At 46.9% G+C, this 21,725-nt stretch overlaps 1 protein-coding gene across 1 annotated transcript in view; it reads left to right on the top strand.

Annotated features, from left to right (window-relative positions):
• Positions 1–17,719: 17,719 nt before the first annotated feature.
• PGBD5 (piggyBac transposable element derived 5) overlaps positions 17,720–21,725 on the top strand; it is a 70,802-nt gene continuing 66,796 nt past the window's right edge. The window contains exon 1 of the mRNA XM_054576475.1: positions 17,720–18,056. Coding sequence (XP_054432450.1) covers positions 17,720–18,056 — 337 coding nt within the window. The remainder of the gene's footprint in view (positions 18,057–21,725) is intronic.

The following is a 21,725-nucleotide window of genomic DNA, read 5'->3' as shown; positions in this document are numbered from 1 at the left end:
CAACAGAATGATGACCTCTTATTGCTGGAAGGGTCCACGGAGACTGCCTGGTCTCTGGCGCCCAGACTGAGGTCCAAGGAAAACATGCAAGCAGAGGCTGGGACCTTCTGAAACTGTGCTTGATTTTTTATGTACATGAGTGTTTTTTGAGAGAGGGCTACCGCTCTCATAGATTTGGTGCCCCAGTCCCCTGATTTTATACCTGAAGAGGCTAAGGCCTAAAAAGAACCAAGTATTGCTTTTCCAAACTAATTTAAACCCAGTTCTACCTAAAAGATATTGTTAAGAGGAGTTGTGGGACAACTGCTTCATTGGGTCGCTGTCCCTGTTCAGCCCCTCTTTCAAGCAGGCCCTCTCAGAATCCAGCGGGTTTACCAAGAATTTCCAAAGCCTGCCTTCCACCCATACCTAATACTCTGTCTTGGAGCCAGGGTGGCCCAATTTACAAACAACAGCAGCAGTAAACAAATCAACAAACGCCACCACCACCAACAGTATGCTTACTTACATTGAACAGAAACAACAAATAATTCTTTAGTGCATACATATGGCCCATACCTGAAGTCTATGTTTTACCAGGCAATTCTCTACGGAGATAACAAAGATGAATAGGCTATAGCTCTGGCCTGTGGAACATTTAAGGGATATTCTTGTCTAATTGCTAAGAATAGAGTCTTCTGGGAACAGAGACCGGGGCCTCCATCTTGGTCTACGAGCCATGGAGAACCCCAAGAGAAGCACATAAATCCATGGCTCAAGGGTCGAGTAATAATTTTCTAGGTTATATTGGGTGAGAGAAACCTCTCCAATCTGAAAACAACTGAAACTAGGGGTCAAAATACAGTCTCCTCTGGACGTAGAAGCAGTGAGGGCTCCCCCCGCCGACCCACCGTCCTGTGAAGGTCAGAATATCTAGGAGCTGGCAGTTGTCACACAGGCCACAAGGCTGCTGTGGGCCTGCATGACACCTCACAGGGAATTAGAAGTGACTCTCCCAAGTAAAACTCTGTAATTACTAAATTATTTGTTTCTCAATAATAATAATTACCAAAATAAAGTGGATCTGCATAGATTTTGCAAATTTAATTAGTATTGAATATAAAATTATAGAAGATGAAAAATTTACAAATAATTGGAAACTTAAGGTCGCCAGACTACAAAGTAATTACACTCAACAACTTGCTTTCATGGTGACATTGCTGATTTCATCGCTTATTTGCCCCAATATCTTGTTTTCTACAGAAATCATTGCTAGGTTTGACTACTTTTCTTGTGACATTTTAGGTCTTAAGTCTTGAAAAATAAGTACTGTTACCATGAAAGGAAGCTGGTGAGTGTAATTATTTTTTAAGTCTGGTAACCTTGACTTGCTAATTATTTTATGTTCAATAACTCTATTCATGTTTTGCCAATTGTCCCGATAGCTCGTGGTGGAAAGTATGTAGCTGTTGGCCTCTTACTCTCTTAAGTGGGGTCTGAGGAAGAAACTGTAAAATGTATCTGTGTAGATGTACTGATTTTGACGCTTAGGTTGTGCTAATGTGGGGGAATATTCTCATTTGTAAAAAATACATACTAAAGTATTCATGATCATCCAGGTTACAAATGAACTCTCAAATGGTTTAGATAAAAATTTCCTCATTAGCTGTGTTTCTGATTGTTTCAAAATAAAAATTAATATTGTACAGAAGAAGGAATGTAGAATGTCCCCTAATAGGTTTTAACTATCTTCCTTTAATCTACTGTGTTTTCTATACATGTTTACAGCATAGTTGTGTTCCCAGCTTGTTATTTTTTCACGAGATTCAGCCTTTGTGTTTTGTAGTATTTTAACTTAGAATTTGTAAAATTTTAAAACAATGTTACCAACAAAATTTCCATATCATTAATTGGTGGATCATTTTGTCATCATTTCTAACTCAGTTCTGGAGTACTTTGTGGCTTTTTAATGATAAATTAATATTAGGTATTAAAATGATTTGGGTTACAATGAAAGTACTTAGAGATTTAAATTGGCAATTCAAAATACCATTGTTTTTGGCAAACAAATTTGAGAAGATAGAAGCAACAAATCAGCTTCAAAAGACGTGAGAGAGAGACATCAACGGGTTGCCTCTAATCCGCCCCCTGACAGCCCCACAGCCCAGGCATAGGCCCTGACTTGAAATCAAACCAGTGACCTTTCGTGTTGCGGATGATGCCCAACCAGCTGAGCCACACCAGTCAGGGCTCCAAGGTGCGTTACTTTAATTTTAAGGTGCAGTCAGTATGTTAGTCAGAAAAGCAGTTTATCTTTATCTATGAGCAGTTTATTTCAGAAATTGGGCAAAAATGGTCTTTATCCACCGTGTTTTTATTTCATAATCAATGTAGAACAGTGCACAAACATCTCCCACTTAACCTGAGTCGGTTCCTTCTTGAATCTCAGATATTCTGAACAGCAGAAAGTAGTCTTTTCCCTATTATTTTCAATGGGAAAATTTATTATATATTACATGACAACAGAAAATCCCTAACCAACTTACTAAGACATTACAACACAGTGAAAAGCCTATGTGTAAGAAACTCACAAAGGGATATAAAATGCTTCAAACATCGCTTCCTGCTCACCCAGCAATTAATATGCTGTTAAGCAACACTCACTCTGTATGCTACAACACGTAGAGTTTGCACATAATACTGCATTTACAATATAACACAGCAAATAACACAGCAATAAATGGAGCTACTGGAGAAACTGCAGACAGACGTTTTCAATAAATTAAGGCAATTTCCTGCAATTATACTCACCGAAAGAGGTAGATGCATGGAGCTGACAAAACTTGAGAATCTGCTGCTGTAGACGCTTCTGGTTCCTGATAAATCTTCTGAGGAGGTGGATGAAACCCTTCGGTAAATAGGCTGCCCAGGGGTGCTCTGCTTGTGCTCTTGGGGTTTATGTGTGTCATTTTCCTTGCAGGATGCGACGGGACCATTGTTAAAAGCAAGGCCTTCTGCCCTGGCGGGGTGGTTCAGTAGGTTGCAGTGTTGTCGCATACACCAAAGGCTGCAAATTCGATCCCTGGTGAAGGCACAAACCGAGGCTGTGGGTTTGATCCCCCGTCCCCCAATTGGGGTGTGTTCAACTGATCAATGTTTCTTTCTCACATCTATGTTTCTCTTTCTCTCTCTCCCTAAAATCAATAAACATATCCTTAGGTCAGAATTTTTTTTTTTTTATTTAAGAGCAAGACTTTCTACCGGACAGTGTCATGTTAAGAACAGGATAGCACTGTTTATGTGATTTTAAACAAGGGATTTAACCTGATGCTCTCCTGTCTTCACCGTAGTCTTCCTCAAGTTCAGTGGTCCATAGTCCCGCTTGAGGGGGTTTCAGGGACTCTCCAACACTTTGTCCCTTATCTCTTCCAAGCCAGCTGCCTCCACAAGAGTCATGACTTGACCTGTAGAGCCTTAGAAACCAGCCCCAAATTGCAGGGTTAATTTAATTTCTTCCTTAACCACACATTGGTTGTAGAAAAACTCTTTGTTACGCCTTGTCAATGATAGCAAAGGTTTTGTGAGCAACCTGGTTCAGGTTTGGGAGTGGTTTCCCTCTGAACATTGGTAAAGTCTTTGTATTGGAAAATATGTATATCCTACAAACGTTGGGCTCCATTGCAAAACCAATATATAAAGTGTGCTATGGATTGACGCTGCTGAAGGAGGCACATTACTTTCATGTTTTGGAAAATTCTTATAACATGTCCTGGCTGGGTGGCTTAGTTGGTTGGAATGTCATCCCGCACACCAAGTCTGCGAGTTCAATCCCTGGTCGGAGCACGTACGGGAGGCAACTGATTGGTGTTTCCCTCTCTTCTCTCTTTCTCTCTCTCTCTTTGCCTCTCCCTTCCCTTCTCTCTAAAATAATAAACATAGCCTCAGGTGAGAATTTAAAAAAGAAAGAAAATTGTTATAGCATACTAGTCTTAATAAAAAAGACATTTTAATGATCTAAAAATAAAATTAAAAAAAAAGAAAATCCACCACCACCAACAAAGGCATTTTATGCCAACCACCAAAAATTGTCATAATAAGCAACAAATTGTCCATCCTGGGGTCAACAAATTTTATAAATATATATATTTCTAATTTTGAAAATAATAAAGATGCCTGTGCTGTTAAGGGCACCCCGCTGGCCGTGGGCGCATGTGCAGTCTGAACAGGGCAGCCGGGGGTCACATTCGTACATCAGCGCATTTGCACCCCATCAGCGGAGCGCCTCGCATGGGAGACGCCGCCGGGATGGCAGGAGGGCGACTTGGAAGCCCCGTCCCTGACTTTTCCGGGTGTGCAGACATCTGTGTAGCCTCCCTCTTTAGCTCATTGCCAGGCTTACAGGAGGATAAGGGCACTTTCTCTTCCTCTCTGTGTCGTCTGCACCCCATTCCCACGGGATCCAGGCCCCGCGCTCGCTCTCCTCTCCGCCGGGGAGTTGCTGGGTCACATTCTAGACAGTTCTGGGTCATGACATCTGTTTGTTTTTCTCTCTACCCAAAGCTCTGTGTGTGATCAACGGCTCTCAAAAACGCATCTTGTTATAAACTGGGATTCTGCTTCCTCCCAACAAAGTCACGTGGTTTCCTCGTAAGGGCTGGTTTATCGGCTTTGTTTTGTTAACCTGGAAGGAGCCTGCAAACATCTGCTTTGAATTTTTGGAGCTCTAATGGCTAAGAGCATTTTGTGAGGGTATTGATTTAAGTGAAATCTGATTTTAAAGTCCTGGGCTGGGGAGCCTGCGCCGAGAGGTCTGGTCCGGGAGCCGCAGCTTCAGGCTCGGAGGGTTACTGCGTGGAGTCCGCAGACCAGGAACTGACTGGCTCAGTCTTCTCGAATTGTCCGGGCTTTCCTTCAAGATCCATCTCCATTTCCCGCTGTGAACTTAATCCTGGGAGTTAAGGGCTGGAAATCAGAGTGCCCTATCTTTCTTTTCAAAGAAAATATTTGAGGTTTAATTTCTATTAGATTTTCCAGTCACCTTTTAAATGTCTATTTTGGATGTCATTTATGATGAACATAATACTATATTTTGCCGTAAATGATGCACACTCATGTTTTTGGCCCAAACTTTCATGAAAAAAGTCTTTCTTTCTTTTTAATTTTTTAACTCAATGTTTTATTTATTTATATTTAGATTTTTTTTGTATTATAAAGGAATATTAGCATTTATTTTTGAACATATTATGGTACAAGAAATTTTATGTAACAAATACAAAACACAAGAACAGATACAAGGTATTTCAGGTACTACCCATGTATAATATATGCATCCTTATTTTTTTCCGCAAAAATTTGGGCAAAAAGGTGCATTATACACAGCAAAATAAGGTAACTTAGTGCCGTATACAAGTCGATGTTTATAAATAAATACGTACACATAAACAAACATGCTCACATGGTGGTATATTCTCAAAACTTTTTTTTCCCTTTGGACAGAGAGGTACAAATGACGAATGTTTGGAGGTCACTCTTCAAAAGGCCCAGCTATTTCCCCAGGTCCCATTTGCTGCTGCCCATTCTGTGAGCATCGGATCCCCTGTGTCCCCCATCTGCTCTCTGAAATGCACCCTACACAGCGGACCCCGTCCCTAACCCAGGCCACGGCTGCAGGCTCCGCTGGGATTACCTTAGGGGAACGGGGGGCAAACACAGGCTCTGGAATCAAAGTGGGTGTGGACACCAGCTGGCCCCCCAGTAGCAATGTGGCCTTGGGAGAGTGGCCTTGGGAGAGTTGTGTGACTTTGCAGGAAGACTTAGTGGTCATCCGTAATATGGGGATAAAAAGAATGTCACCCTCGGTGGGCTGTGGTGTGGATCATGAGATAGCAAGGCCCAGGTGCTCAGCAGTACCTGGCACACAGTAGGTCCTCTGTGAATAAAGGTGTTCTAGTGATATTACAGTATTGTTACTCATAAAAACAAGGCTCATAATTTGAGATGGCTTTAAAGCCAAGTTGCTTTGCCTGGATATCCAAGATTAAGCTGTTACAGAATGAAATCTGCTTTACTATGAGGAGAATGACTCAGGCAGCTGCCAGTGGCTTTCTTCTGCATCCTTTCTGAAGTTCCCAGGATCCTTCCTGCAGGAAAGTTCCCAAGGAAGACAAAGTAGAGAAATACTCCTTTCCAAAGAATGTGGGGAAATGGTTAATTGTGCCAATGAGCAGTGCCTTGGACATAGAAGATGCTCAATGAAACCTGCTATAGACTGTATCCTCCCCAAATTTGTATGTTGAAACCTAATGCCTGAGCTGACACTATGAGGAGGTGGAGCCTTTGAAAGGTGATTCGATCATGAGGGTGGAGCCCTTATGCAGGGGAGTAGTGACTTTGGAAGAGACCCTGGAGAGGTCCTTTGTCCCTTCAGCCATGGAAGGATGAAGATGGCCCGTCGGGAACCAGAAGGCAGGCTGACAAACAGACATGGTATCTCCCAGGACCTTGACCTTAGATTCCCAGCTTCCAGAACTGGGAGAAATAGATGTTTGTTTTTCATGCCACACAGTCTACGGTATTTTTGACAGCAGCCTGAGCTGACTGTGATAAAGTTTGTCTCTCATAAAATAACACTAATAATAATAATAAAAATAGCAGCACATGGAGGCCCATGGCATGTAATTAACATATCTCTCCTCTATGAAGAGCTTCATTAGGTTTGGACAACTGGGTAGAGTACGATTAAAAACAAACACCAGCAAGATGTCTAAATGCTCAACTCTCCTTCCTGTTAATTTTTTTCTAGAACAAAAGAAAAGTCCTAGGCAGGTTTTTGGATGGCCAAATCCCAAATTAGGAAGCTTGGGGTTTGTTTTGATTGTGACGTGTGGAATTATATATACACAAGCTCTGCTTGTTCTTCCAAAGGATGCTTTACTGTCAGGTTGCAAATACATCTCAGTCCATCAATGAAGGTGCACAAAAATGTCATTTGAGTTTCCTTAAATGTGTCTAAACTTGTTTCAAATTTAATTTTTGCCTGTTGTTATGGGCTCTGTTGTATACACTCAAAACCCATATGTTGAGGTCCTGCCTCCAGTACTTCAGAACGTCACTGTGCTTGGAGATAAAGAGGTCAAGTAAAATGGAGTCATTAGGGTGGCCCTAATCCAACATGACTGGTGTCCTCAGAAGGAAAGGAGATCAGGACACAGACAACACAGGCTGAAGGACAACCATGGGCACACACAGGGAGAAGACGCCATCTGTGAGCCAAGGAGCAAGGCCTCAGTAGGAACCACCCCTGCTGACTCCTTGACCTTGGACGTCCAGGCTCTGGAACTGTGAGAAATAAATGCCTGCTGTCTAAGCCACCAGCCGGTGGTGCCTTGTTATGGCAGCCCAGCAGGCCTGTACGCCATGTTTCAGAAACGGCCCCTTTCAACGTGAGGATCTCCCATTTACCTAAGGTTTCAGTTTGCGGGGCTTGTGCAATGCTGCTGTGTCAAGCGGGGAGGTTCGTAACATTTGACACTGCGACACTGCACGTTTGCTCCCAGGGCCGGCAACATAATTTGCAAGGCCAGTGCAAAATGGAAATACGGGGCCCTTTGTTCAAAAAGCATGAAAAAACCATTGTTAAAGGTACCAAACTACAAAGCTCATTTCTTTTTTCTAGGGTCTCTCTCTCTTGACTTGTCAGGGGTGGTGTTTTTTATTTGCTGTTTAATGTCATCCTATGTTTTAAAAAAACCAACTTTTAAGTTTAATTATTAGCATGGATTTTACCGTTCATCTTTATATTGCACAATGCTAGTTTAAACTAATATGTATGTAGACTCACCAAAATCAGACAGTTCATATTTCACTGCTGGTATGAACATATGTATTTTGTTCTCACCAGAACAGTGGCAACCCTGCACAAAACTAGCTCATCTGTTTTTATTCTACCTTTTGATACATACACATTCTACCAGCCCTCCAACCTGCGGCTTTCTGATGAAGAAGGACTAATTCCAAGGGTGACCCTCTGTTTCCCTCTCCTCCTACATCACCGTGTTCAGCATGAGGGGCTGGCTTGCCCAGGGAGGTCACATGAGCATAGAAGGATAGGGCAAGGTTCTTGGTTGTTTGCAAAAGACCATTGCTCTCTCTTTGTGTTCAAGGCAAGTTCGGGTTTGCAGGGAAAATGGGCTCTTGTTCGCTTAGTCATAGATGTAAAATGCTTCCCTTGAGTCTCGCTGCGCCTCATGCATGGTGTGCCCACTTTAATGCTGTGCCCACCAGGCAGGGTGAACACTACATGAAAACGGAAGGCAAGGAATGGTGCACACGCATATTGGAACTGTCCCCTCTGCTCAGGCACACGCTCCACTGTCCCACCCACTTCAGTCACAAAACACAAGTTCAAAAATAAAATTGCTCAGAACTTCAAGACAGGGACAGCAGAACATTAAATTTAGCAATGGGATCTTCTGCGGGCGGGGCCTTCTGGGGGTGGAGCCTTCTGGGGTGGGTGGGACCTGTAAGCAACGGCAAGGGTTTCCCACCTTGAAGCTTACCTTGCCTGTCCCTCCGTTCCCTCTCCCAAGGACCTCATGCTCTGGGGACTAGAGTCAAAACTGAAGGAATACGTCCAATTGCTTTAGAGCAGGGGTGCAGTGGTGTTTCTTCAATATTGACTGTTTTTTCTCATTTTTTTTAAACCCCTTTCTAATCCCACGCTTTCCCTTCTACATCAGGACGAGGCTGGCTTTTTTCCACTGGGTTGGGCAGTTCGGTGAGTCTGCAAAAACTCACTGCTCTGGAGGTCGGTGCTGCCTGTTGAGATAAATACAAGTCTGCATCAACTGTATTTACATGTTATATTTACATGTATACAATCTTCTCTGTATTTACATGTAGAAATAAAAAACGTAAGCATTATTTGAAATATGATTTGCATGCAACAGGTTTTCCTCAGCTCCATGATAACAATGAAACATTCTCTTAATTAATGCTCACACCATTCACACCTTTTGGATGTTACAAATAAGGTTCGATGACGCCCAATCACTTACCCAAGGTTATACACGGGCCTGTGACCTGTTGCCTGAGGCTTGCCGCCCAAATGTAGGGATGGGCTGAGTCTCTTTGGCCAGGGAGACAAAACCAGAAGTTGAAAGAATGAGAAGCCTCGAGTGGTCTCTCTTCTTGGGCTAAACAAAGGGCTCTGGAAAGAGTCCCGTAGCTCCAAGGAGGAGACAGCCATTCGGATGTGGCGGGGCAGGGTTCTGGGAGCAGAGTCTCCAAGCCGTGGAGGGGCGTGGGCACCCCTGAGAAATCCCCGGCCTCCAGCGGACACTGGCTTCTCCTTTCTACAAACGTGCCGGCTCCCCCCCATAATAACCCCCTGCCCACTGCCACTCTTCCCCTTAGAATGACATTCTCAGGAAAGGGCCTAATAAATACATCCAAACTGAGGAATTCTAGCTCATGGGGTGATATGTTGACCTATTCTGGGAACTTCTGATTATTACAAAAGGCCAAGTAATCTTTCGAGATCCCATAGAATGACTATAAGGGTAACATAGAGCTGGTGGTCGTTATTGGTCCAGAAATATTTTGAGGAGTCCCTGTTGGCGTCCTGCTCTCTTCATTCCCTCTTGTCTCCGAGTGAATGCTCTCTGGGTTTTCTGAAAGAAATATGGATGACACAATAAACGCGTGCAACCTCCGGGGCTTAACTCCTTCACACTTAACAACACGGATGGTTTGAAGGATGGATGCTTTCCTGCGCAGGGGAAAGAGCTGAAGGAGCCAGCGCCTCCACCCTGGAAGTTCGTCATTACTGCCAGCATTCACCCCGCAGCACAGCCCTGTGGTTTGGGCGCTGCTGACTGTCCCTAAATGGGAGTGGTGTGGGCAGCCGGTGACCGTCAAAAACCTACAGGTGGCCGCCATTAAGAGTTCTGCCTGGGGCAAGGCTGCCTGAGTTCTAATTCCAAGCATCCATTTTATCACCTATATAATGAGGATAATGGGGATACTGACCTCACAGTGTTTGTTGTCAGGATTAAATTCGATGCTCCAGGTAGACCATTTAGCACAGTTCCTGGACAGAGAAGCCATCATCCATAAAAGGTGATTACCGTTTTTAGTGACCAAATGGTAGCTCTGAAAAATAGCAGCTACTTGGGATGTGATGGGGAAGCGATATCTGCACTGACCTAGTTAGGATGAAGTGGACAATCCTTTTTGTATCAGCCTTGTTGAAATTTTTCTAACCTGTTAGCTCTTCTGCTCAAAAAATTCGGAGAAATGGTAGAGGCCAGTGTTTTGCTGATTGAGCTGCTCGTTGTAACCATGGCTGTTATCAATCCCAACATTAGTGCTTATTTAAAAAAAGTACTGCAAATGACGATAGAGGAATAGTCAGGAGGTTACAGTAAATTCGATGAGAGTCTGGTAAGAGTGTTTCCTTCTGTGATCCTCCCCTCTGTCTCCCACAATGAGAGCGCAGGTTACGTTCTGCTTAGGTGGCTGTTCAGCTGTGCTGCGTGGGTCCTTCGGTGACTAGCCTTTCACACCGTCCCCGGGTCGTTCTCACTGTAAGAAACCGGAGGGACAGATGTGGTTTTTACCGTAAATCTGCAACAATGTATCAGTTCAATAATCTAGATAGAATTTGACCCAGGAACTCCAATTTGTACTTTAGGGTATGGCAGCTACAGGTCTGTAAGTTTAGCAACGCCGGAAAAGCCTCCTGTCCAGCAGAGAGCATCTCTCCCTGCTTCTTAGAATACCTGAGTTCCTACCACTGAGCACTTTGTTATTTTGTGTTAAACACCAACCTCCCCCTGCAGTTTCTCTTTTAAAGGAAAAGTGAACTTGACAGGTGGTGGTACTCACATCAGATCCTTCCTTTTTTTTTTTTTTTTTTTTTTTTTTTGGTGGTTTTTGTTTTTGTTTTTGTTTTTTTTGGTTGGAGGACAAGCGGTTGGAGGTCGGGTGTGCTTACAGGCGACAGGGAAAGGATACGCGACAGACGTACACAGTTGTGGGAAGGCCTTGGAACCAGCCCTAACTCCATCAACAGTCCCACTTTCTTAGAAAGTTAAAAGTCAAGTTCCGATATGTATTTTTTTTTCTTCTTCACTCTAAATGTCGCAAAATGTTCACTTGTTGAAAGAAAATTGATTTCACACCCTGGGAATAAAAGGCAGGTTGCAACACTAATCAGAGCTGTCAGTGCTGCTTTGCAGGGTTCTAGCTGCACCAAATTATTTCATGGAAAAATTAATGATCCAAACGACTCAGAAGGGAAAAGAAATTCTGTGATAAGAAGCCATTTACCTACCCCCTTCTAGTGTCTCTTAATCCTTTCCCCAAATTCTCGTCTGCTTCCTTAGCCGGCGCAGGCTCCTGGTCTGTCACTAGAACCACCTCATCTTCCTTCATACACACCTGGCAAAATCCCACTCGCGTAAGTCCAGCCTCTGTGGACTCCGCGTCGGCCCCCGGCGATGAACTTGACTGGAGGAAAATATAACCCTGTCTGCCGATTGCACGTTAAGTGCTTGACCATGAATCCAAGTGTTTCTTCGGTGGGCTGAGTCTCTCCCTCCTAGAGAACTGTTTTGACTATTTCACACTTTCTTTCCTCAAACCCTTAAGCCAGGGATCCTGAACTCTGGCCGCACCATTGAATTACCTGATAACCTTTAAAACACACCCATGCCCAGGCCCCACTTAAAGAGAGTCCGATTTAATTTGTGTGAAACAGGGTCTGGGTATGAGCCTCCTTCTAGGATTTGCCAGGTGAGTCTGGCCTAACAGCCGGGGCTGAGAACCTAACTTCAGATGCAGCGGACGGCCTTTCCGATGACTTCTCTGGGAAAGTCGGATGAACAGGGAGCGAAAACCCAGAGTCTCCCACGAAGTGGGGCCTCTGCTCCACCCACTTGTGAGCGAGAGCGCAACGTTCCGCTGTGCATTCCAGCTCGTCACCGTTTAGGCAGCCAAGGTCCTTGTTTTAGTAACGTTCCCTCTCCCCAGCATCTCTCCCATATTCTTTCCCCAAATCTTTCCCACAACCATGCAAACGTCTCCTGATGTTAAACATCTCTTGCCCAACCCCAAAACCAGATCAAGCATCCACTGCTCTTTTCTTTCCTCCCTTTGCCAGAAAAACTCTTCAAAATTCACCTTTACTCAACACCCTCAATTCTTCTCCATTCTCTGAAATCCACTCCAATCGGAGCTTCGTCTGCTCTTCGCCAAACCCAGCGGCTAATTCTCAGCCCTCATTTTCCCAGATCTCTCAGCAGCATTTGACACAGTTATTCCCGCTGTTAAATACTTTCTTAGCCTCTATAACTCTACTTCGTCTCCGTTCTCCAACCTGCTCAATCTCCTTGGGTGGTTTCTTCCCATTTTCCTGACCTCTTAAAAATATGAGCATGCCCCAGAACTCGTCCTCAGACCTCACCCCATCTGTACTCAATCCTTGGGTGATTTCCTCTGTTATCTACCTGCTGAGGAGTCCAACAATATTAACTCAGAACAGGCCCGTCTTTGAACCCCGGGTTCCTCTCTCTCCAGCTGCCTCCTTTCTGAATCCACTCAGATGTGTTAAACCCATGTTCAACACCAAACATTTATTCTTCCCTTCTAACCCCAAAGTGCTTGCAGTAGCCTGAGCAAAAAACTATGGAGTCATTCTTGACTCATCTCTGCCTCTCACAGCCCACATTTAATTCTTCAGTAAAATATATTCTAAATCTGCCCAGTTCTCGTCACCTCCATCACTACCACCCTGGCCCACCCACCCTCCTCTATGGCTTGGACAGTTGCAGGAGTACCCTAACTTGTCTTCCGGACTACCATCTGCGCTCGGCTCCAGTTTATTTCCCACTCAGTAGCTCAATGGAGCCACTTAAAGTATAGGGCAGATCTGGTTACTTCTCAGCTCCAAGCTGTCCAGTGACTCGCCATTTCACTCAAAATAAAGCCTGGTCTTAGAAGCTTTAACTCTCAACTCCTTGGATTTCACCTCCTACCACTTCACTCAGCTCTCTCAGCCTCAGCAACACCAGCTGGTGTTTGAGCACAGCCGGTCAGCGTGCGCCTGCCTCGGGCATGTGGCACATGCGTCCTGCTCCTGAAGGCTCTGAGCTTAGTCCAGTCCAGGATCTGCCCAAATGTCTTCTCATCAGAGGGACTTCCCCCAACTCCACACACACACACACACACACACACACACACACACACACACACACGTGCACGCACACACACACCATAGTCTCTGACCCTCTACTTTTACCCCTTATCAATAACTGACATATTACACTTACTTGATTGTTTATCTTTTCTACCCCTCTCCCGTTGAATGTAAGTGCTATAAAAACAGAATCTTTTCCCTCCCATTTATTCTCATTGCTGGAGAGAGCTTGGCACATAATAGGTACTCAATATGTATTTGTTGAATTAGTGAATAAATGAATGAATAAATCAATCAGCCAATCAATGGAAATGTCAAAGCATCTCAATCCCAACAAAAGGGATTTTTCCCCCCGCAAGAGCTTCCCATTGCTTTGCCCTATTTCTTTTCTCTCTGCCTCTCTGGGTTGGCTCCAAGATAAACTCATCATATAAAATCATTTTGAGCAAGGTGAATCCTTAGGCCCCTATGGCAGATATAACCCCAAATGCCATACCGTTCCCTGTACGTTTGTTTCCAACCTCCTTCCCCACATGTTGGCCATGAGGAAGCAGCTGTGGTGCTTTCTTCTCCCCTCCCCTTTTCATTTCCAGGAATGTCTCCTTGGCTCTCGCCCCCATCTTTCGGAAGATGGAGGCAATGTGGGGAGAATCAGCAGCTGCCTACCTCCACCTCTGCCTCCTCCATCCAAAGTCACCCATCAACATACGGACTTCCCCAGCCTGACCTGGCCCTTGCACTCCAGGACTGGCCAGGTCTACCTGTACCACATTAGGATTTTTGTTCACTGCACAGCAAAAGCAGAGATTATAAAAGTATGGACAGGAAGAAATATACCTTATTTTGTTGATTCTAAGATGCCCCTGCCTGCTCCCCGCCCCATTTTACATCTCTAACATCAGGAATTGTCTTTTGTTGGTGTTGAGCTGGTTGAAGTCCCTAAGAAGTTACTATACCCCAGGCCTGCGCCAACTTAGTTTCTTTACCATTCCTAGGGCATGCCTGGTCATCTATGTCCCTCAGCATTCCAGGCCATAGGCCTTTGAAGACCATTTGAAGATGGACATAAACCTGGCCATTGTGTAAAAATCTTGGGTAAGCTACACATAAACAAAACCCAGCAGCATCGAGCCAGGCAGAATGGAAGAGCAGCAACGTGGATGACCTCGGGGCACTTCTGTGAGAAGTGTGACGCGACAGAGGCCCTGGGTGGCTCGGAAGAGCGTATTGTGGGAAAACCTTGGCATCCAAAACTCTCAGTAAGAAAGTACATAAGGCCCTGGCCAGGTGGCTCTGTTGGTTGGAGGACCGCCTCAGACATGAAAGGTGTCACATTGGATCCCTGGAGGCAACCAATCAATGTTTCTCTCTCCCGTTGATGTTTCTCTCTCTCTCTCCCTTCCCCACCCCCTTTCTCTCTCTCTAAAATCGGTGAACATATCCTCTGGTGAGGATTTTTTTTTAAAAAGTACATAAGAATAGTACATAAAATCTTTAGCTGATTAGCATTGTGTGTGTGTGCATGTGTGTGTGTGCATGTGTGTGTAGTGGAAACCAGTGTTTTTCTCCTGTGACATCACATTCTGAATGTGATGTTCTAGGAAAACATTAATCAATTATTTCAACTTGTATTTTTATGTATGCCTAAGAGTGATACATGATAAAAATCTAAGTAATTATCAACGAACTTTTGCAAGAAATTTATATTAAAATTATTAGGGAAAAGAAAACACTATATCATAAAGTTTAAATGGCAGCATTTTTCTTTCTTAGTGACATATAAAACAGCGGAGTGCAAGAGCATGAAAGGAGGCCCAGGAGAAATGAACTATGGCTCTTAGCCCCAGCTACATAAAAGCAGGAACCCCTGGTTTAACAAACCTAAGAAATCTAACTACGCAAATGGATTGCTTATACTACCTGGAGCTCTTTGGGAAGACTATAAACAAAAAAATCTCAATGTTAACTGAAAATTATTCAATTATATTACAAAATTATATTACTTGGAAGATGTTTTCAAATGGCTCAAAATTAAAGGATGTCAGTGTAATACTGGCTCCATAATTATCTTCACAGATAATGTTACTTCTAAAAGTTAATGATGTAGACTCATACTGGTAACCTTAAGTAGGAGGTTGCCAGGCAGATGGAAAGTTTTCAGCTTTGTTTTCTCCCTTTTCCTTTTCTCCTTCCACAATGAGAAGTAGCCACCTGTCTGCTGGAATATATTTGGATGGAATATTTTTACTTTTCTTGGTTAGAAACACTTGCTTAAACAAAGTAACATGTAAAAGACTTGATTCTATGCTAACGTAATCACCTAATTTTAAGTTTTGGAGTAACCATTTGATTGATTTCCTAGTCTGTTTCTTTTGTGACCATATAATCCCTTTCTCAATGCTGCATGCAGTGTGAGCTACAAGCACTCCTGAGCTCAGGAAGCACAAAGGCCCCACTTTACACAAATGTGAATTAGGGACAAAGGAAGATTGTGTCCATTCTTGCAACTGTTATTGCTGTTTTGTGCTTCCTATGGGTAGCAAAGCAATCCCTTATTTTAAAAACACGCACTCACCCTAGCTGCTGTCTTTTCCATTGGCTACTTGGAGAAGACAAGAAGGAATTCTTTCCCTTAGATTCTATCTCTTTGGGATCACTCCACTATTTGTAATAGAAACATGAAGTATTATAAGAGTCTAATTTCTAATTGCAGAATTTGTACTTGAACTCTGCAGTCTTATTTTGCTCTTGGTACCTTCAATCTATCCTTTGTGGTTAATCCGAGGACCTCTATGTACTCTCTTTAAAATCTTTAGCTGATTAGCATTGTGTGTGTGTGTGCATGTGTGTGTAGTGGAAACCAGTTTTTTTCTCCTGTGACATAATTTTTTCAAGAAAGTTGAAGTGCTTTGCAAACAGTTTCTCATTTATCAGCCAATCTATATAGTGAGCAATGTTAAGTGAATCCCTTCCCTTTTTATCTATTGTCTTTCAGTGATTGTCATGAACTCATGTCCGCACAGAGTCCCTGGTTTGGGGTGGAGGAGACCCAGGGAGTGGGGAGGAGAGGTGAAGAGCAGAAGCTGCCTGCCTGACCACAGAATAGAATTGACTTCTGGGGCAGATTGGTCTCAACACCTTCATTCTTTATGAGCTCCTAGAAAAAGCAACATGCCTTTCTGATTTGTGGAATTATTTAGTTAGTACCCAGTAGAATTTATAAGCCCTTCAGATCTCTGTGGATTTATTTCAGAGTGAACGTGTCACTTTATGGCCCAATTTCCATCCGTGTGACATATTGAACTATTTGGCGGAGGGAGAGGGGAGCAAGAAGACAAGACAGACTGATCATATGTACTGCCACCAACAGGATGACCGCCACACACTCCTGACCAAGGAATGGGCTGAGGCGACCTTTTGGTTTTATTGCTTATCAGAACCCTGAAGCCTGGGTGATTATCATGTATTTTAATAGAAGAGTTTGTCAAATATATGAGTGAAAGAGATATTGAAATAGTGGTGTTAACAGTAATCTGTATTTTGTAAGTAATAAGTATTTTGAATTTAAAAGATGTCAAATGTCAAAGACGATGAGGAATAACCATGTGCCTGATTCCAAATGCTGCCACCCTCAAATTACAGGGGCACTAAAGCGAGACTGAGTTAAGCATCTGGCCCCAGAAATGGACCGGCCAGGCCGGGTCCTCATTAGAGCCCTGTGTTTATAGGAGCACGGTGCGCAGCCGGCCGAGACTCCCGGGAAGCAGCAGCAGCAGCCGCGGGGCCCCCGCCTACCGGGAGCGTTTCGGCAGCGCCTGTTTCAGAACCACTGGGGAGGACAGCTCCCCGGTTCCTCCCAGACGCGGGGCGCGCACTGCGGAGGGGGCCCTGAGCGCGGAGAGTCAGAGCAGGCCCGCGGGTTCGGGCGGCTGGAAGAACTCGCTGCGTCCCTTACACACCCATCCTAAGGGGCAGCACAGGGCTTGCGTCCCGGGCGACACGTCCCTGCAGGCGAAGGGACTGGCCGAAGCAGTGGCGGCCCTCCCCCTCCTGCTGGCCCTGCCGCTTGCCCCGCCCAGCCCGGGTGAGGAGGGAGGGGCGCCCCGCCGCAGGGCCCGCCCACCCCGCACGGCCTGGCTCCCCATTGGCCGGAGGGCTGGAGGTGCGAGGGGGCGGGGCCCGCCCCTGGTGTCTCGCGCCCGGGAAGGTCGGCCGGCGATCGGCGGGTGCTGCGGGGAGGGTGTTGGGACGCGGCGGGCGCCGAAGAGACGCAGCGGCCGCAGGAGCGGCGGCGCCGGGTCCCAGTCGCAAACCCAGCTTCCTGCCGCGGCCCGCAGCCGGCGGCGCCCGAGCTCTGAGAGCGCTTCCCCGGGCGCGAGGCCCGAGGCGGCCAAGACGGCGGGCCGGCCGGGCGCGGGGCGGCGGGCGCTGTGCTGCGGGCTGCGCTGGTGGGGGGCGGCGGGCCGCGGCGCGGGCCCCGGGCCCGGCGCGTGCGGCTGGGAGGCGCTGTGGGGGACGGGCGCGCGGGCGGCGGCCGGGGCCATGGCCGAGGGCGGCGGGGGCGCGCGGAGGAGGGCCCCGGCGCTGCTCGAGGCGGCCCGCGCGCGCTACGAGAGCCTGCACATCTCGGACGACGTGTTCGGCGAGTCGGGTCCCGACAGTAGCGGGAACCCCTTCTACAGCACCTCGGCCGCCTCGCGTTCCTCCTCGGCCGCCTCCTCGGACGACGAGCACGAGCGCCCCGAGCCTCCGCGGGGCCCCGGCGTCCCGCCGCCGCCCTGTGTCCCCGCCGCGCAGGAGCCGGAGGAGGACGAGACTGGCGCGGGCTGGAGCAACGCGCTGCGGGACCGCCCGCCCCCGCGCTTCGAGGACACCGGCGGTAAGGCGCGGCCGGCGGGGGGGGCGGGGGTCGTCCGGTACCCCAGCCGGGGAAGCGTGATTGCTGGGACGGGAGAATTCCAGATGTTCCTTGGGCCGGCTGGCCGAAGGCAGCTGTGCGTTTTAGGAAACAAATGAGGCTGTGGGAGCTGGGATTTAAAGTGTGAGAATCAATCTGACTGCGTGTGTGCACGCGCGGCGGAGGGGGGGGCGCTGCGACTTCCTCGTGGGTGGAGGGGCCGAGGCAGAGGCCGGGGCCAGCATTTTGCAATGGCTGTGGGTGGGGAGTGTCTCCGTGTCCTACATCAGAAGCCAGTCACACCTGTGGGCTTGCATCTCAGGGATGAGTTAGAGGTCGGCTTGCCTAGTTGAGGGGACTCTGAAAACCTGACACGGCTTGGGGAGGGGGCAGTCATTTTGTATTGATTGCTTCGGGCAAGCCCTGCCCAGGTACCAGGGGTCGGGCCGGTAGCCTTTGGAGCGAGGCCCAGCGGCACCTGAAGGAGCATCTACCCATGGTGCCTTCCCTAGGCTTTAGTTTTCTCCAGTTAATCTGAGAAACTTTCGATGTCCGTGCCATTAAGGATCTCTTGCTAAGAACACGAAAGAGTGAAAGGACCCGTTTAGCTGGGCTAAGGTATATGCTCCTACAGCAGAAGGCACTGTCACGGGTGTTCTGCCCACCACCTTGGCCGTAGACTGGTGCCTGACACCCGGAGGAGGTCGCAGGGGTGCTGGCAGATAGGTGACTTCTTGAGGGCCTTTTCACTGCCTGCTTTTGCGGGAGCTGAGCTTTTAAATATCACTACTTACCCACCAGAGGCTCAGCAGCCTCTCTCTGAGAGGTGCCCTTTCCAGCTGGCCTCCGACGCTCTGTTCCTAGCTCTGTGACCTGCTGTGGCAGGCCCTTGATTCTGCACACCCTTGTCATGGGTGGAAGTGTGTGCAACCGGTGTTGCTGAGGGCAGGGAGTGGCCGCGCGGAGCTCGATGGTGCTGATCATGATGTGGCTTTTCTATGGCTCTCCCTATTGTTCAGTCAGGCAGGAATCCAGCACATAGGACGCAGGCCCAGGGGACCCCTGGCTGGTGCTGGCCTGGGATCTGGACATCAGGCTGAAGCCTGCTGGCAGGCTGGTGGAGTTGGCTGGACTCTCTCAGCAGGGAGTGGTCTGCAAACCTCGGGCAGGCAGGCTGCACTGTCGATGTGCTGAGCTGCATTTGAGCTCATAAAGTCCAGTTTAGCTGGGCAGTGCGTGGGGGTGGCTAAATTTAAAAGCATGTTCTCATCTGGGCTTTAGCTGAGTTTTGGAATTTTCAAAGCACATCACTCTGTATACTGCTTTTACATCCCTTACAGTTTTTAGAATGTCCTTATGTCTTCCAGCCCTGGGAGGCTGTTTTTTCCGTATTGGCTCTTTAAGAATTGTACCTACCCAGAACCCTGGTTTGGCAGGCTCGGTGCTAGGAGTATCTGTGATCGTGACCCAGCTTTTGATCTTGGAACACTTGGGACACGTGTCCACCGGAGAGGGAACGCAGCAATCTCCTTACATCTCAGGGGAGAAAAGTGGGCTTGTGTGAGGTTAAGCCCATTTAGGAATAACACTTAGCGTGCTGGTGTAAGAGGATGAACACAGTGGAATACATTTTAAGCAATATTATGTTTCTTAGTACCCTATAAATGGAAGAAATTCTGCAGCAGAGCAATTTAACCCAGCCAGCACAGCACTTACATGGTCACAAAGGGCAGTATTATGTGTCATTTGGCATTAGGTTCAAATTCTGCTTCCTTCAGGGCAGTCCACAGAGTCCACACCTGAACCTGAGAATCACAGTGAGGCACTTTAACCGAAGACATTAGTGGTTATTTGATGGCATTTATCCCCAATTTTGCTTTCCTGTTGTGTGTGGGAATTTACTTTTAAAATCCACCTCTCATGAAGAATTTCCTTTCCTCCGTGTAATAACACCCTTGTCCCTACAGAAAATTTGGGGTGGAAGGATGAGGTTGATGGCTTATTAAGCAGGAATTCAGATTCTCTGAAACAATGCAATATGATTTATGGGGGGGCTGAAAATAGATGCAGAGGTCCGTGGCTGCTCAGAGAAGATCCTTGTGCCTAGTGGCATGGAGAGAGATGGATGTTTTTATTCAGAGGCTGTGAGCTGCATGCTGGCTGCTCCGAGAGCAAAGAGGTTTATCAAAGTACAGTGTCTAAGATGTGCTGAGAGAGTGTGCGCCCCCTTTCAGGGAAGGCATACTGGATCTTTCTCCCACCTTTGTTCCCCAGTTTATTAACAGATCTCACTCGGCTCGTAGAGTGGGATACGGAGCAAGAAGAGGGTGGCATTTTGATCTGTAATCAACCTGCATCCTAGAAAACGTGTATAAGAAATGATCTGGCTGATAGGATCAGAGGAGGAAAGCAAAGGATTCTGGTCTATGGAACAGGCTTCCCGCCTGCCTTCTGTTGTACATACACGTGTACATGTATGTGTGTCCCTGCGTTTTATGTGTAACTGCACTGCTTGTGCTGGTTTGGGCTGAGTAGGGTTTCTTCTATCAGGAGGAGGTTGTAACTGCTGTTTGGGAGCCTTCTGACAACCTAGAACCTTTTCCAGAGAATCCCTGGACATGAGGAGGGGGTAGGCGCTGGGTAACCATCTTGCCTTTGACCTGCATTCGGAAAGTGGGGAGGACACTTGGTGCCCAGCTGAGAGGGGAGGGGAGGGGAAGGAAGAGGTAATCATCTCTGTGGTTAAGGTTGAGACTCCTAACTGCTCTCCAGGCGGTTCCAGCCGTCCCAGACTCTTCCTTCTTTTTCTTCTTGTTTGTTTGTTTCCCAGTGTATCAGGCTCCCCAGAGGTGCAGCCAACAGTTACGGGCGGAGAGGGCTCTCTCCCTCACCCTTCTCCCTCATCCCCAGGTTTTGGCTCTGCCTGGAGGTGTGGGACCCTCGGGGATGCTTTAAATACAAAGACTGTGCCTACGGGGCTGGCAGACAGGCTTTTAACCCCTGCGTAGATGGAGGGTCAGCCAGGGAGCTGAAGCTGCCGCGTGGGAGTTCGGCCCAGATCCTCTTCCCACCAGACTTTGCAGCAGATCCCCCTCAAGTAACCCCTGCAGGCTGCCGGCTACCCTGCGCACTCTGCAAATAACCAACACGGCATGCAAGCTCAGTCTTTGAAAACTGCGTGAGATTTGGGCCTGGCTGCTTTCTGGGCTCCTGCCCTTTTGGTTTTTTACTCTGAGCAGCCTTGTGATTTGTTCTCTCAGAGGAGGCAGAGGAGCAGGCAGACGCGCCGACGCTCGGGGCTGCTGTCTGCTCTGCGTCGCCAGTGCTCAGTCGCGCTGGCTGGGATCTGAGCTGTTTGCTCCTTCTATTAGAAGTTCGACTTCACAGGGGTTTGATTTCCTATGTTCCGTGTTAGCAGCCCTCTCTAATCATTCACTGAGGGGGTATGACCTTGAGAAGCTGGAGAGGAACATATGGCTTTGAAAATTAACACTGTTAAATGTTTCATCTTCAGAGTTCTTGTTGGTTCATTTGGTTTAAAGCCTTTTTGACTAAAAAGTAAGAAGAGGAAAATCTTACAACCAGAATTTACCAAGACCCTCTACTGTATTGGGATTTCTGAGCAAAGCTACCTGGCTCCGGTGTAGGGTG

Source organism: Pteronotus mesoamericanus, unplaced genomic scaffold, assembly GCF_021234165.1.
Source record: "Pteronotus mesoamericanus isolate MK-2021 breed Mesoamerican mustached bat unplaced genomic scaffold, CSHL_Meso_final contig_347, whole genome shotgun sequence".
In the NCBI taxonomy this organism is placed as follows: domain Eukaryota; kingdom Metazoa; phylum Chordata; class Mammalia; order Chiroptera; family Mormoopidae; genus Pteronotus; species Pteronotus mesoamericanus.
The sequence above is the reverse complement of the archived record's forward strand: the minus strand, read 5'-3'. Positions and strand labels throughout refer to the sequence as shown.